Genomic DNA, 16,592 nt, shown 5'->3' on the forward strand with positions numbered 1-16,592 from the left:
TGGGCATGCAGGGCTTGGGGATCTACCTGACCTCAGCAGCGTCGGTGTGTTCAGGAATGCAGTCACGGGTGATTAAAAAGGCTTTTTATTTCCCTGTTACCACATTTACACTGAGTTCTCTTAACTGTTGCCTTTGAAGAGCAGAAATTAGTTCATTTAGAAATGATTATTAAAACGCAACGATTTCTGAAAAACAGGCAGCGATGGCTGCGGTCTCCACCTAACCAGTCCATCCACCAGGAACGTCGCCCTGGTTAGGTAAGCCTCGTGTTTTCCTTTATCCACTTCACGTACTTGGAGACCTTGGTGTAGATGCCGTATTTGCCCGGCTTGGCGCACTCCTCGCCCCAGCTGGTGACCCCCGTCAGAAACCAGGTGCCCTCGATCTCGGTGGCGTGGGGGCCCCCGCTGTCCCCCCCGCAGGTGTCCCTGCCGCCGGCCGAGAAGCCCGCGCAGAACATGTTCTGCTGGATGGAGGTGGAGGTGCTCTTCAGGCAGGTCAGCCGGTCAACGAAGGGCACCGTGAGGACCTGGAGGACGACGGCGGGCCTGCCGCGGTAGAAGGTGCTGCCCCAGCCGCTCACCGTGCCCTGCCCGTGCTTCAGCAGCGTGTTGGTGAACTCCCGGCTGCCGATGCAGATGGGGGTGACGTAGCTGTTGAAGGTGAGGGGCTGGTCCAGCTCCAGCAGGGCGATGTCGTTGTGGTGCTTGTTGACAGAGGCGTTGTACGTGGGGTGGGGAAGAATTTTCACCACCTTACGCCACTGCTCGGTGTTGTCGTCCTCGTTCGTGTTGTATTCACCTGCGGAGGAAAACGGGCTTGGGCTGGTCCCCCAGTGTGTAGTGTGAGGGTGCTGCAGGACGCGTGCAGGCCCTGGCCAGGCTGACGTTGTGACAGTGCCGTTGCGATACAACAGCACCCCAGCCTAGCGCAGGGGGGATGAGCTCTGCACACCCTAGTCCTGGGGGCCCTCACGGAGCAGCACCTGCTGGGTCCCCACAGCCGCTGGACGTGGCACTGGACACGCAGCAGCTGAGCGAGCACCAAATCCCCTCTGCACGTGGCAGCAACCGCGGCTGCGAGACCCACAGCACCTCACAGTACAGGCGGGCTGGGGGCTTTTGCTGAGGTTTGTAGCAGCGTGGCTGTTCTCGGGATTTAGCACTTTCACAGGGGTGCAAGGCAGGCGTTGCCCTGGCATCCAAGGGGAAAGCCTCCAGAATTAAAAGTCCGTGTTTAAAAGCATCACTGATTAGCGGAAAGGAACCTGATCTTCCCTTTTCCAAACCCACGGAGCACCCCGCACCATGGCAGGGCAGCACAGGGCGCAGGGATGGCATCAGCAGCCAGCCCCAAATGCCCCCCACAGGTGCCCTGCGTCCCTGCTGCCGCCCGAGGCTCAGCTGCCGGCGGTTGCAGGGTGCCGCCGCCTCAGGCTCCCGTGATTGAGTTGCCAGCAGCTGATCGCGTCCCTTCCCAGCCCCTGTGACAACAGGTAGAGGGAGAGGGAAGCTCTGGGGGCTCTGGCTGGCGGCTGGGCTCTGCCTGGAGCTGAGTCCCTGCCTTGCCCACGACCTGGTGATGCCGAGGGCTGCGAGCAGGATGGCTTCTCCTGCAGCCCAAGAGGCGCAGGGTGCGTTTAACCCCCGCCGCAGTATTTCCACACGCTTTGCTGTAATCTCCAGAATATACGATCTCCTCTAAACAATATCTGCAGCGCCCCTGGCCCTGGCTGTGTCCTGTGTCTGCTGCGTCTGCCTGCGAGGAGCAGCGAGGACCCTGCCGAGAGAGGTGAGGCAGCTTTCTGTGTTCACGGGGAGGCTGTCGCTTGGCAAAGGCGGTTTTGGCGGCTGGTGCTGCTGCTGTGCTCTGTGAAGGGGTTTTTTTTCAGCAAAGTGTGAATGTCAGCTTCCTTGCGGGCTGTGTTTCTACAGTGTAAGTGCAAGACAGAAGTGGGGGAGAGTTTGAGAGGTTTGTTTTTTTGTGTGTGTGCTACAGCTGCTTACTATTGCTGGGGACCTGGAAATATGCTTCAGTTATGACAGTGTAGAGACAAAGAAGGACAAGGGACAGGAATGCTTCTTCCACCCCCTGCTATTGTTTTTTGGGCCTCCCAGGATGCTACAAACAAAGCTGAACACCTAGCATGAATGGAGGTGAAGGATTCAGATGTTACCCATATATTGTGTGAACACAAATTCAACAAGCCCTGCAGAATTGTGTTTTGCTTTCTTGATTTGCTGCCTGCCCCAAACCTTGCCTTGGAGACCCCGCTGTGCTGCAGAGCAGTGTGCAGGTAGTGCGAGGGGGGCTGGCTGGGAGCGGATCCTGAACAGAGGGGGGTGTGCTGTGCGTGAGCAAGCTGGAAAGGGGAAGTTGTTTGCATGCAGATGTTGCAAAAGCAAAACCTCTCTCTAGCGGAAACGTACTTTTCTGGGGGATGGTTCTTGTTGCATCGGGAATTTTGTACTTTCTCATGTTTGTGGGCTTGTGCTGGGCTCTCAAGCAGAGCTGCCTGAAAGTCAGTAGCAAAAACAAGCTGTGTGCAAGCTGTGAGCCTCATCCTGTCAGTGCGGGGGCAGGGGGTTCCCAGCCCCATGGTGAGCAACTCCGCAGGCCAACCAGGCACAGCCGAGAACTCAGCTGTGCCAGCGTGGAAGCAGATGCAGATGGAGCCCCATGATAAGTTGATTCATGTAGATATGAACTCAGTGTTTCAAGGCTCAGGTAGAATCTCGTTCTTATCGGTAGTACATTTGATAGTGTTTAAACAGAAAGTGAGATGCTTCCCCACCTCCTGCAAACATTGCCTGTAGCTATTACCAACCCTGTCAGTGTGCCTCCTATACTAGATATTCACAGAGGGGAGAAACAATTTGGGAAGATGGTTCTGGCACAGCTGTGAAACATGGCACTGCACCGCTTTGCCAAGGCCCTGCACTGAATTATCAGCAGGCAGCCTGTAGCAGCTGGGTACAAGAATCACAGGGAAATACCATTTTTCCAGCAAAGATACATTTGTTTAGCAAAGCTGTACCATTCCTTGCTGTGCGGTCTGGTCATGCTGCCCCTGCCTAACTCCCCAGAGAGCCTGCTGGAAAAGCACGCTTGCCCACATGCCAGCCTGGGTTCTCTACTTTATTCCATAATTCTATTTCCTTCTAAAAGAGTTAAGAGCAAAAGCAGTTATCTTCTCCTTGCAAGGAGTTAGTCAGGCTGCTAGTGCCACTCTTGCACCATCCACACTAAGCTGTTCTCTGAGAGTCAAGTGGAAACTCAGCATGACCCCAGGAAGAGCAGAAATCCCTGCTGAGGTCCCATGTGGGCAGCAGAGACCAAAATACACCACCCTGGCTGATGCAGCAGCATCTTCACTGATGCCTAGTGGGCTTCTAGGCAGCCTTAGTTTCTCTCTGGCTCTCTGCAGTCAGGCTGAGCTGTTGCCAGATGGACCAGCAGCCCGCGGCTCTGGTGCTGAGGCCAGTCCCTCGCCCATGCTGGCCCAGTGCCGCCTGCGGTGCTCACCTGCCACGGCCGTAACTTCGTCCCCTGGCTGCAGGCAGTGTGCCGCTGTCACCACCCATTTCTCGTTGACGATGGACCCGCCACAGAAGCCCAAGCCTTCGCTGTCCACCAGATGAACCTGCGGGAGCAGAAGGAAACCACGGCTGTGGGGTTCATGCGAATCGGCGGGGAAGAAGAGGGAGATGCACAGGGTTGGTCTGGCTGTAGGGTGGGCCGCGTTTAAACTGTGCGGAGCCAGTGCTGCCCCAGCCGCCTCACTGCGTGCCAGGCGCTGCTCCTCGAGGAGCCCCCGTGCCCCCACCTCGGTGCTGCGCAGGGGTGCCCGATGCTGGCCGGCACACGAGCTGGTGCCCTGCTCTGCTTCTCCCTGCTCCAGGCTGGGGGGGCAGATGGCCCAAACACACACCTCAGCGTAAAACACGGAGTTTCCCAAATCTGTTCGCTTCCATACCTAGCGACCGGTGAAGCTGGGGGCGAGGGGCTAACTACCCACACCGTATGAGCGTCTAGCTCCCCTGGGGCACACACAAGGCACAGGCCAGGACATCCCTTACGCCGAAACTTCTCTAATTAAATCGATCAGCCACCTCGGCGGCCCGTGTCCAAAAGACAGATTCCCCTTGCATTTCGCCCCTTTTGCCCCTTCCCCGTGGCACGGCTCGTCCCCTGCAGGCTGCCTGGTGCCCCCCAGGCCCTGACCCGTCGGCAGCCTCGGCTGTTGGAGCTCCGAGCTCCGGCGGGGCGCCGGCAGCAGCGGGCCGCGGGAGGGCAGCACCGCCCGGCGCCTGCACCCCTGCTGCCGGCACCAGGCCCGCGGGGGGCCTGGGGGGGGCGGCCCGGGGCGGGTCCTTGCCGGGCTGCTCCTTGCACAGCTCCCGAGACCCTTCTCCCAGCCCTGCGGGCAGCCCCAGCGAGCAGGCGGCAGCCCGCTGCCCGCTACCCGAATCCCCCGCAGGCTTCATCTGCCAGCTGACAAAAGGGCAAGCAGAACTGTCCTGGGGGTGCCCGGTGAGGTAAAGGTCTCCGTGAGCACGGCCAGCTAGCCCGGCTTGGTGGGCTGCTAGCACGCACGTTGACTTCTGTTACGGGGACTGATTTCTTATACTTAACTTTCTGGTTCTCCTCTTGGCTGAGCTGCACAAATGGGCCTCCCTGCATAAGCCACTTTTCTTTGCCGTCAGTACTGTCGGTCTGTGCCAGAGTTTGCAACAGAACAGAATCAGAATATTGCACTTAAATGGTATTTCCCATCCGTTCAGTGAGGCTTCACTGAAAAACTAACGGCGTTTTTCCTTGCAAAGCTGTGTTCCCCAGAGGAAACTGCTTTGACTCTGACTTCTAGGGTAGGCCTTCAGCCATGCAAGTTTTGTTGCTGTGGCATGAAACCACATACAAAAAGAAGCTGTATTCCTATTAGACTTGAGATCTATTGCTAAACTATCCTCAGAGACAGGTTTCGAGTATGTCGAAGTAAGATGATCCTGAGTTCAGAACTGCCTAGACAGAGCGACTGCTGGGGTTATGAGGGAGAGGCAGAAACAGCCAGTACCTGCCAGGGCACCTGGCCTTTCATGCTGTCTGTTCCCCCGACCACCCGGGTGTCCGTCTTATTAATCGGTATGATTTTCTTGGCGGTGGCAGTGGTGGGGGTTTCCGTGATGTTGAGAGCCTCATCCTGAGTGTCGTCCTCATCATAGGTGGTGATGTTCCAGTGCTCGAAGGTGTTTATGGTTCGGGTGAGCTTTCTCTTCACATCAGGAGCTGTGATCCTCCCGCAGGGATATGGCACTGGGAGAGAAGCGGACATGGTTATGCCTGGTTGTGTATCACACTGAGTGTGACAGCAACTGAAGGAGCAGGCGAGGAGACAGATGCTGTCTGCTCCCAGTACCCTGTTTGGGGTGAGCAGGCGTGTAAATGAACTGACCAGGGCCCAGAGCAGCAGTGCAGACAATATGCAAGAGTAGCAAAAGCATAAAGGCTTCTTGGGCCTTAGACGTGAGTTCTGAACAGCTTTTAAAAAGAAGGAAGCTTCTGAGAGAGGGGACGTGTTGGATGGGATAGTGCAGCTGTGCCTTTATTTAGCAGGATGCTGAGGAGCGTGCCCGGGAGGCTTGCTGTGCTGGGCAGCCCGGCTGTTTGGCTGACATTTCTACAGCAAGTTACTCCAGAACAATAAAAGTCCAGCTGGGAGAGGGCAGGAAATAATATCTGCCAATTGTACAGATAATCCTGCTTGGCACCAAGGTGAGGAAAAGATTAATATACTCATGCTAAAGCTGTAGATTTTCCTGTTAATGAAGACCTCATCTGTAAGCTCATTTTAGATGAGCTCTTCCCATTTCTCTCCTACGCAGTGTGTGCCGAATCCCTGCTGATAGTGGCAGTCAAAATAGTAAATAGCATCAGGCATTGTCTTTCATCTGAAAAGCTTTTGACAGCACTGTGCAAACAAACATTAGTGTAAAATCAGATGTAAGTGTGGCCTACAGAGATTTTGCATTTCCTTAAACAGTCCACTTTAGGAGTAGGGCTCAAATAAGTGCTCAGTGAGGGAAAGCACTATCGTGAAGTTAGGCTAGGAAATGAGGGTTTCAGAGCCAACAAAAGCCAAGCGTTTGCAGGAAGGGCAATTACCTAACCTGAAAGGTGATCTTGTTCCTAAAAGTAAAACTTTCTGGTCCATTGGAAGTGGGGCAACACAGGCCCTTGCTCTCAATAATCTCCATTAGCAGAAAGCATTGCAAGTGTCTCGGGCTGAGAGTCTGATCCCTGAAAGTCAGGGGGGAATACGACAAGAACTAGTTATTCCTTAGCAACCTCGAGTACTGCATTTCTCCTCCACCCCTTTTGGCTGCCTTCATTTTGCTCCTTAGCACCACAGGTGACCCACACAGCGCAATTCCTGTTGAGGGCCTTCGTGTGCGTCTCCACGCTGACGGGAGGGCAGCGCCACCAAAAAGCTTCACCCGTCTCCGCTGGGCTCAAGTATTTATGGGACACAGCACAGCTCTCAACAAAACAGAGAGACGTCCAGGAGGATATTCAGGCAGAAAGGTTGCCTGTTGCTTTAAAAAAGCCCAGAGCATCCTGGGTGCAGGGTCACTGACTAAATAGTAGTTTCTGTTGGAAGATGGTGGAGGAAGTGCGGCCTGAACGCTCACCAGCGTATGTACTGGTAAAGCTGAGCTCTGTATTTCTGTCTCCGGAAAGTTACTGATCCGTATCTGGAAATATAGAATAGCTGCAAGTGAGAGATGTGCCCATGTGAGCAGCCCTCTGAAACGGGCATTTGCCTGGTGTGCAATAGTCCCAGACACCTAGCCTCCTCCTCCATACACTTAGGCTAAAAAAAGGGTGCTTGGATCACATCTTCCCAGCGTGACCCCACATCTGCCATTGCGAAAGTGCAGCGTCAGGCTCTTTACGTTTGCTAAGCAAGAGAACAAGGTTGGTTTCCAACTGTATATAGCATTTCTGTGAGATTCGTGTGTCTAAATCCAGGAGAAGACCTTGGAATCTTTAACCCAAATCTCTTAAAAACGCTTTAAAGTTTAACCTGCAGGTTCGCAGGACTTTCCGTCTTCCTGAAGTTTATAGCCAGCGGCGCAGGAGCACACGACTTTCTGCGGTGGGTCATGCCTGCAAAAGTGCTTGCAGCCTCCATTTTTAATTGCACAAGTGAAGTCTGAAAGAAATTAAAAAGAAAATGTGAAAGCTCTTTGACATATGACTGATCAGAGTTGTTGTACCTGGGCTTTTGGGCTCAGCCTATAGCTCGCTCCAGTTGTCTTGACTATACAAAATGGATGCTTGTTCGCAAAGAGAATTTTCTTCTTTGCAAATCCCATCCCTGTTCGTATTGACAGAGGGCCAGGCACCTCTTTGAGAAGGCAGGATGAGGAAATGGCCACGGTCCTACGTGAGGTGCCTCTCAGCCCCGGCACAGCCTCTGACCTCCAGCCATCCCTGCGTGACAGACCGATGCGATTGGAGCTGCTCGGCCCTGCAGAGCTGCCTGAAATTTGGCAGCCTGACCCCCAAGGACTGCTGCAAATATTTGGTTACGAGCCATGTGATTTCCCCACCATCATGTTCCCCTCCTCCCCCCTGCCTACGGAAATCCAACCGCGGCACAGGTGCCAGCGGAGAGCACTGCATATCCAGTGGGAGCGAAGCCTGAGCCCCAGGAAGGCTTTGTCTCGGGATTATTGCTGATCTCCGAATTTAAAACCTCAAGCAAAACCACGTGCTCTTCCTGACAGACCTACAAATCATTGCAGCCTGACGTGGAGGACCCATTTCAGCAGGACTTTTGACGCAATGGTTCCCAGGGTTTGTAGGGCAACCCAAGGGTCAGGGGGAGTCCCAGCATGTTGGGTGTGCCTTCTCCCATCCCACCTCTCGCTCGGTCATGGGAACACCACCCCTTGGAAGTGGAAATCCACTAATCTGCAGGTACCCTTTTAATTCTCAGGGAGTTTTCAAATAGCTTCACAGCAGATTAACTCCACTCCTACCTCCTCAAGGACACCTCCCTTCCTGTAGCCATTTTAATGCCATCATTTACTATTTTTACTGAGATCCTTTTCACGCCTCACTTCTAGTGCTATTTTTGCTCCTGTCTCACTTCCATGAGAAATCTGCAATGAGACTATTTAAATTTGATGCAGCTTTGAAATGCTCTTTTTAACGTACGCTCCTCTCTTGCCAGAGCAGAAGCACAACTAGAAAGGGAATCTTTTATTAGTGCAGTGAGTCTAGCACATTATGTGAGTTGCACAGCCCCTGATTATATTATAAATATAAGAGCTGAATATCCCTCTTGCTTAAATTATCATCTGTTTGGTTTTCATAAACTCCTCAACCCATCAGGAAAATATTTGCCTTTTGTTTGCCTGTAGACTCAAGGTTGCTGGTGATAATCATAATTACGAATTTAGCAGAGTGCCGTTGTGAGGAGGTTGCGCTAGTCCTACCCCCTCAGCACCTGGTGTGAGAACGGGAAGGAGGAGTGAAATCGTGGGGGCCGCACCAGGGCTGGTGTAAAACTCTTGCTTTCAGTGGGCGTGTGTCGTCCCTGGCTGATGAACAGCCCTGGAAAGGCTTGTGCTGGGGAGATAAAGGAAGGTCTGTGTCAACATGTGCTCTGGCAGCTGCAGCGCGCTGAGCAGACCTTGAGCCTGAGTCTCTGCTGAGCCCTGCGTACGAGCAGGCATCGCGGGGCTCGGCGGAGGTGGAGCTGGGGCTCTGCTGGGGATGGGAGAGGAGGGACACATCCGTTCCTATATCCCAAGGTGTGTCCCCCTGCTATCCCACTGCCTGTGGGCCACATCTGCACGTTCACACAGTGTCTCACAGCAAGGCAATGTGTGTCCAAACCAGCCCTCGAGTAGGATGAAAATCTTTATGCCCGCTTTTGATGGGATTTCAAAAAGGGCAGAACAATCACGGGACGAGCCCCCCATACGTACCTATCTCACAGTTCCTGCCTTCATACCCAGCCGGGCACCAGCACACGTAGGAACTTACGGCATCCTCGCAAACAGCTCCATTTTTGCATGGATTGGGGTCGCACTGATCTCCATCTTGGCGAGAAGACAGGAGAATTAACAAACGTGAGTGTCCATCACAGCCGGTGCCAGCCAAGTGCTGGAGCCTTGCTGCGCGCAAGCCTCCCGCTAAAGACAAGCAGGAGGCTGTGTGCCTTCCATCTTCATAATGGAAAGTAAGTCAGATTCTGGCACACAAGTGCACGATAGCCAGCATCAGCGCGCGGGTAACAGCAGCAGCAGTGCTTTACAGCAGGCCCAATTACATACACTGTCTCCTATGGGTTAATTCTGCTTGTTTCATCTCCCTAAAGTGACATCTTAGCAGGATTTCGTGTCTTGGCTAGGTTGGACAGCTACGCTGGAAGACTTGCTTCCTCAAGAGTGATTAGGATTTCCTAATCTGAATTGTTTTGACGCTCCAGTCTTTCCCTGCAGGTTGGGTCTGGAGACTTTAGTTTATTAGAGCTGTGAGTCCAGGTCATTGCTCTTTCTTTCTAAATATTTTACTACTAACTGGTCTAGATTTTTCTTTGTGTCCAGGTTTTTATTTTCACAGCTGCCTACAGTTGGGTAACTGAGGCTATAGTAAAAATGCCCAGCATTGCAAAGTTGGCGCTCCAACGCTTTCAAAGAGTAAATCAGTAACGGTAAAACACAGGGGAAGGTGCTCTGAAATGGTGACGCAAAAGCAGCGAGGAAGGGGAACATCCTGATGCGTTTGTGTCCCACCAGTAAGCGTGGCTGTTTCTGATGCCTTGAGGGACAGGTTGGAACGCAGAAGGCAGTTTGCAAACAGGGACAGGATGGTTTTGTCTTGCTTAAGGCATGTCGGGGTTTGCATATAAGGTTTGGGTGGCGGCTGCTGTTGCTGCCTGCTGAGGACGATCGGGCTTTGGTACCCCAAAGTGGAAGCGGGTGAGCTCCTCTGGGCCGCACGTGTTGGGAGCAACAGTTTGTAAGCTGAACAGCAAGGCAGGTGCTCTGAAGGACCGGGAATAGATGGCGTTCGTTATTTTTGGTGGGCTAATTGGTTACAGTGACAGGGAAACAAATGCAGCATTGAGTTTCATCGGTTAGCTTTTCAGAGGACAGTCCTAAAACGCAAATTCAATGTATTTATTTATTTATTTTATAGTCTGGACTGACTAATCTGAATTATTTAAGGCTTTATAGTGAGATGTTCTGGGCGCTTCGCCAGTCTACAAAGCAGTTCATCTACCAAAATGTCCTTAAAATTTGTTTCAGAGGTTTTCGTAGTCATTGAAATCTTTCTCGTAAGGGACCAAGGAGTCGTGGGGGATCGAGGTTGAAAGGGAGGAAAGATACTAGAAGGAAAATGGTGGAGAAGTAAAGGTTTGGGACCGTTGGTGTGAATTGCAAACAACTGTTTGCTGTGATCATGTTGAGGCTCTGCTTTAATCTGGCATTTCCAAAGATTCACACTGTGCTTGCATGAAGCTGTGCCGTACCTGGAGACCTCTGCTTGAGGACAGAGCATTTACTACTTGGAGGGGTAGGGGCGGGTTAATTACTGATGTCTTGTTCTACGCTGCGCTACAGCTGAAACTGGAAGCCCAGAATGTGACCTGGGCTCATTGGATCCAGCGCTCTGTGCGAACTGGTTTTGTTCTGTGAGGTTTGGGCAGTTTGTTCCAAAAAACCCTGCTTTGACATAGAAAATGTTAAGTAAACCTGTTTTTTCCTTGCGATTTGTATACAAATGGGACAGGCACAGGCTGGGTGGCTACAGCATTTAGGGTGTGTGACTCTGACCCATTCTGTGATAAAACAATTTCCGAATTCTGAAACACATTTTGTTTCAATAAGCACCTGCTACTTATGCACTGAGGGATGAATGTTATGCATGTGAACATGAAGAAAGCAGCTCTTACCAATGTAAGTTTTCCAAAACTCCATCTGCAAAGAAAAAAAAAATAAAAAGAAATTTCCCTCAACTGCTAATTTGTGGGCTGAAGTAGTAAAGGGATGACTCCAAAGCTAAAGCAAAAATCTTGAAGGAAAACAACTGTTTCAGTAGCCTTGGTGGTGACCAAGCTTCTAAAGCTTTTCCCCAGCCCAACAGATGGATCGTGACTGAGAATCAAGGGGTGATGGACGCTGCGCCTGGCTCCTGCACCTTTCCCCCTTGCTCTTTGCTCCTCCTTCTCCCTCTGTGCCTCGCCTGAACTGTTCATGCAAGTGAGGGCTGGGGGGAAAAGGGTGTTGCCATTTTGCAGCAGCGATACTCACGGTTTTCTCTGTGTTTTCAAATACTTCTCGGGCTTCTTCAAAGCTGCATTTTTCTTCGATGCATTCTCTCTCCAGGTTCCCAGAAATAACCTCTTCCAGCCTGTTTGAATTGGCTCGCCTTTGCCTGCGCAGAACTGCGCTTGCCTCTTTGTTCTCGATGAAGACTGCAATTTGAAAAGAAATACAGGCTGCAGAGGAGCGTGCACCATGCGATGCAGCTGGGATGGGCTGTCAGGGCTCTGCTCTCCCAGAAAGCAAGCCCTTATCGTGGGTTCATCCCCCATTGCCCCACGGCCAGGGACGTTTCAGGAGTGCTGTCATCTACTTGAGGTTTCTTTGGTGTCAGACTTAACTGCGATCCAGGGGATCGGATCTGGAGAACGCGGAGTCAAAGCAGTCAATAGGCAGAAATGGCTGATGGCGAGTGAGTGGTTAGGAGCACTGAAGTTTGGTGCTTAAAATACCCTGAAGCAGATGGTGTGAATACTTCCTATCATAGATGCGCAGACTGGAATAAGCTATTCAAGAGGGGAGAATAATAGGTTTTTTCATGCTGCTGCTTAGTGAGGTCTTGTTTGAACACAGAAATTATCCTACTTTAACTCTCTGTGCCTGTGTTGGCTGTAAAAGGCCATTTACCTCCGCAAGCAGCTGTGGCTCTTGAAAGCCTGGGGCCACGTGCTTCCCACTCTGCTTCTCGCTCTTGCCCAAGTGCCCTGGCACCACTGTCCCTGTGGCTGTGCTGGCCAGAGGGTGACGCGAGCCCTCTTCACTTCAGAAGGGAGCCGGGTCATGCAGGTGAGGAGGTGTGTGCCCCACTGACTCCGACCTGCTGTCCCTGGGTCCGGAGGGGAAGTCCAGGTGGCCCCCAGCCTCCCCGTGGTGGCCACCTGGTCAAGTCCCATCATGGTGCTACCACAAATGTTCTCCCAGCTGGCACCGGCCTCGCTCCCCAAGCTGGAGGAGGCGTTTCTGTGTCTGTAACCACTGGAGGATTTCCCTGTCAAATTATGAACCTCTGTAAACTTGTGTCCCACCTCCCAGAGACACCAGCCCCTGCTGAGCACTGTTTCCCCCTACCACCGCTCCAGAAAAGACACGAATCGCCCAGAAGAGCCTACTGCTTTGCCTCTCCTGCCTCCCTTAGCACTCCCAGCCGTGTCCCTTTTTGTCACCAGATGGCACGGCAGAGCAGCTCTACTTGGAGTTGGTGGTGGCCTCCTGGGACATGGGTCTTTGTCTGTGAGCCATGTGCTGGAAGGGCTTTGGGCATGCATAGGTCATTGCTGCTCAAGCCTAACTTCTGCTCGCAATCGAGGCCAGATCCCAGCCTCTCCAAAGCCACAGAGGTTAATTGGATTCTCATGAGCCCAGGAGGGGTTGCTATTATTTATGCCATGTCACCCATGGTATAATCCTCCCCTTCTCCTAGCACTTTCTTTGCCAGAGACTGTACTAATTGTTTTTGCAATGATTTTAATCATTGTAAAGCAGGCTTGCACCTCTGCCTTCCTCATGCTTTCAGTTAAAAAAAAAAAAAAAAAGGGAGTGCATTAAACTCCTGACCTTAATCTAATTGTTTGGCAGTAGATGTTGATGGGTAAAGCGCTGGCCTCTGAAGAAGCCGGGCTTGGTTTAAACACTGCAGCCCCTGTGGAGTGGTCTGCTAAAAACCTGACCCCAGCTGCAAGTGCTGGGTTTCACGCGTGGGACATGAAGGAAGGAGGAAGTTTCCCTGGAGGAAACCCTTTTCCCTGCAAGGCGAGCCTCAACCTGAGCTGGGCAGAAAAGCCTGGGGTGAGAGGGACAGAGCAGCCCTGGTTCTGTGGCTCTGCTGGGCTCTCTGGGTGGTTAGCACCTGGGGAGCCGGGCGTGGGCACAGCTGCAGGCGGCCCAGCACGGTGCGGTACCGCTGCGTGAGGCCCGCTCCTTCAGCTCTTCCCAGGGGGATGTGCCAGGCATCTGCCCTAATTAACCCAGTTAATGCTGAGAACTTATTTTAGTGAATGCAGCTTTACCTCCGTCAGATCCCCCTAGGCTTTCTTGGTATCTTACTGATCCCACGTGCTGCTTGACAAGCAAAACTTGATTTGAACCGAAGGTGGCCGGTCCCAGGGGGTCACGGGCATTGCACGCGCCCTGGCTGGAAGCGATCCTCACACCAAGCACACGCTCACGTGTGACTTAGCAACTTCTAAACCGGTGCTGGGGAGAGTGAGATGGGTCTCTGGGCCAAGGGGCTGGGGATGAGACCTGCTCTGCCACGCGAGTGTAGTATTTTCCAGGAAATACACCTGGGCGGATGACGGTACTGGTATACTTTAAAGTCTGCTCACTTTTTTTTTTTAAGCTGTTACTTGCAATGCTTTAATGAAAGAAGAAGGACCTTGCACCAGACAAGTACTTGCACTGGATGCAAACCAGCCTCTGCTGGAAGCGTTGCTGCCGCAGATAAATCGCGCGACCGCCTGCATTACTGTGTGCGATTGCCCACATCCATCAACTCCTCTATCTTGTCTACGGTGTTGGCTGCATCTTACAGTCTTTGTTAAATTCACGCTGGGTTTGGCTTTAAACGTTTCTCACAGTGGCAAGCCCAATGGCTGTTTTATGGATGCGAGTGCTTGTTTGTATTCTGGGACAAAGCAACGGCACACAGAGGGTGTGGATGTTACTCCACCAGTGACGTGCTTCCCATTTTTCCTTTTGCCTGTGCGTGCACGTATTCCAGAATGGCTGAATCGAGCTCTGAAAGCTTAAATGCTGTACGAATTTAAGAAAAATCCCATTCTTAAAATTAATCCCTGCGACACTGTAAAATCAGCATAAAAGCCGTTATTTTATTCCTGAGGAAAGAGTCAGAGCTTTAAATAGAGAAGATATCGAATGCTGCCGTCCCTCTGACCCCTTGTCTCTCATGAGACAGCGCAGGTTGCTGCAGCGTCAAGTGACAGACTGACCCCGAACCTGTAACTCCCCCCAGCCCCCCCAAGTAAAAGTGAAAGACTCCCTAGGTTTTTAAAAGAACCCACCTGTACTTTCGGCACCAAGAAAAGCTCCCAGAAGACAAATGGAGAGTAGGAGGGGGATTTTTGCCATCGTCCTCCCAGTGCCCAAACCTCTCGTTAACAAACTGTTCAGGTGGTGGAACTCGGTCAATAGTTCCAAAGTGCAAGCTCTTGTTTATTTACGCTGGGTAACCCTTTAATTTAAGGTCCCCAGATGTGCCATTGCTGACACTTGAAATGGCAGCGTGGATGAGATTTGAGGAGGCGCATCCACGTATAAGAAACCTGTTAGGTAACTGCAGTCCTTGGGGTCATCTTCTGCCCTGTAGGATATTGCTGCTGGTTTGGAGGCTGAGCAAGGCACAAGAATACATTAACCCAGCCTCGGTGACCCTCTTCAAAGCGCTGCATTTCCCACTCATATCCAGGTGACGTTACCGGGCCTATAAAATCCATTATAGTGTTTTCGGAGGCTTCAGCAGAGTTCACTTTTCCCAAAGAGCCAGCACAGATTCACTTGGAGGCAGCCCTACAGATGCGTCCTCTCAGGGACCGGCTGTCCTTGGAGCAGAGCTGCATCAGCCGGCACAGCGAGGTCTGCTCAGGTTGTCTGATTAAAAACCTGGATGAGGTGAGGAGAGACCATCGGTCCGGTACTCACATCTGCAAACTCTGGGAACGCTGTAGGGTTTCCTAGGTGTCCCCACTTCTGCACTTGAGGCCACAGGAAAGAACCTGCTGCTTGGTGGCTCGGACAGTGCTGCCATGGGATAAAATGCCGGCTCTGGAGCAGGGGGAGTGCTCGGGCTTCTGGCTGCAGGGTTACCCAGAGGAGGTTCACAGGCTGCTCCTGATCCAAACTGCCCAAACACAAGGTTTCCGTATGAAACCATTTGTATTTAACGTTGGGTTACTTACGTCCCTTAAAGACTGTTTCTTCCTTTCTTCTGACTTTCACTTAATGTACAGAGCTATTTCAAGGTGAAGAATTTCTGTCGGGAAAATACTGAACATTGTAAAAAAAAAAAAAAAAATAAGGAAAATGAAGCATTCACTTCTGGACAGGTCAAAATAAACACACACACCCCTTTCCTCTTCTCTCCTTCCATGAGGAGTTGTAGGGAAGGTAGGCCAAAGGCATTTGTTCCACTCTGGGGAGTGAATTTCAGATTTCTGGATTTCGGAACTGAAATCCATCACTGCAACCATGCCTGACGGAGGCACGGTGTCAGTGCTGTTGCCTTTTGGCGTGGAATTCACTCTAATACCACGGTTAAAAGAAGAGCACGGAGAGGCTAGCACGCCCTGACGGCTTATTAAAGCAGAAGGACCAGAGGAGGGAAGCTGGCGGGTCTCACTAGTTTCCAGCAAAGCAAGATGGATATTGCGCTATCGTCGATGCGAGAGGATCCCACAGTGCGTTTCACAGCGCCGCAAGCGCTCGCAAACAGGCTGGCTGCGTTTGGTGAGAAGCAGAGGGCGTTCTGCGTTGGATGCGCCTGCGTCTCGCAGGCTGGAGAGCTATTAGTTGCTAAGAGGAGACAATGGCCCTTGGGTAGTTGTTAGAGAGTTTGAGCTTACGAAACGTAAATCCTGGGCGCTCAGGCCAAAAAATTGAAAACGTTCCTTCGTGCAGCAGATGTGAGAGACATTTATGGTTGCGTGGGTATTTGGAGTTACTTCTGTGTGCAGAAAGGGCCGATCAGCTGTAGGTAAATGTGAGATGCTGAATTTTGAGCTACAACCTCGTGAGATCTGTGCTGCCTAGATGGAAAAAAAAATCCTTTATTTTCCTTTTTCTTGAGTAAACAAAAGGTCTTGAAACCTATAATTCATCTTGTTTCCTCTTGCTCCGTTTGAAATGATCTTTATTCATCACTGACAGCAGCTTTTGTTATCAAATTTCTGTGGCAGATAAATGAGTTTGCATGAGGTAATGTGCTATTGATGTAAATTGAATGCAAAGCGAAGAAGGTAATGATCATCTCTCATTTTCTGTGCGTAAGAAAATGCAAATGTGAGAAAATAAATTGAGCTAAAATGCTGAAACAATACATCTCCTATCAATATAGAAGAGTGTAGAGAATGGCCTGCCATAACAAAGGATAATTAGAATCTCATTACGGTAAATATTTTACTTTAAAACATGGGTCAGTCAAATTATTTTTGTTTTATGGTGCATATTTTACTTGTAATAGTATTTGCAACATTATTGCTAATTAATCTCCACAGAAAATGCCAACATCATTAGAA

General features: G+C 51.4%; 1 protein-coding gene and 1 long non-coding RNA gene across 2 annotated transcripts; one reads left to right on the plus strand and one right to left on the minus strand.

The window, feature by feature from the left end:
• Positions 1-67: 67 nt before the first annotated feature.
• Positions 68-14,650, minus strand: F9 (coagulation factor IX). Its single transcript, XM_040571863.1, has 8 exons — positions 14,364-14,650; positions 11,332-11,495; positions 10,974-10,998; positions 9,001-9,114; positions 7,086-7,214; positions 5,076-5,314; positions 3,527-3,644; positions 68-802 (listed from the first exon to the last, which is right to left on the minus strand). The coding sequence occupies exons 1-8, from the start codon at positions 14,428-14,430 to the stop codon at positions 255-257; spliced, it is 1,404 nt and encodes a 467-aa protein (XP_040427797.1). The 5' UTR covers positions 14,431-14,650; the 3' UTR covers positions 68-254.
• LOC121077071 lies at positions 1,504-14,828 on the plus strand. Its single transcript, XR_005823882.1, has 2 exons — positions 1,504-1,792; positions 13,682-14,828. It is a non-coding gene; the product is annotated as an uncharacterized LOC121077071 (long non-coding RNA).
• The last annotated feature ends 1,764 nt before the right edge of the window (positions 14,829-16,592 follow it).

The sequence above is a fragment of the Cygnus olor genome, chromosome 13 (genome assembly GCF_009769625.2).
Source record: "Cygnus olor isolate bCygOlo1 chromosome 13, bCygOlo1.pri.v2, whole genome shotgun sequence".
Classification (NCBI taxonomy): domain Eukaryota; kingdom Metazoa; phylum Chordata; class Aves; order Anseriformes; family Anatidae; genus Cygnus; species Cygnus olor.

Bases quoted from the DNA above. Each gene is read 5' to 3' on its own strand.
- F9 (XM_040571863.1), bottom strand. From the start codon at position 14,430: ATGGCAAAAATCCCCCTCCTACTCTCCATTTGTCTTCTGGGAGCTTTT. The intron at 7,215-9,000 runs GTACGTATGGGG...AATTTCTTTCAG, and splicing joins AGGCAGGAACTGTGAGATAG to ACTTCACTTGTGCAATTAAA. The intron at 803-3,526 runs GTGAGCACCGCA...TTTCCTCCGCAG, and splicing joins CGAAGTTACGGCCGTGGCAG to GTGAATACAACACGAACGAG.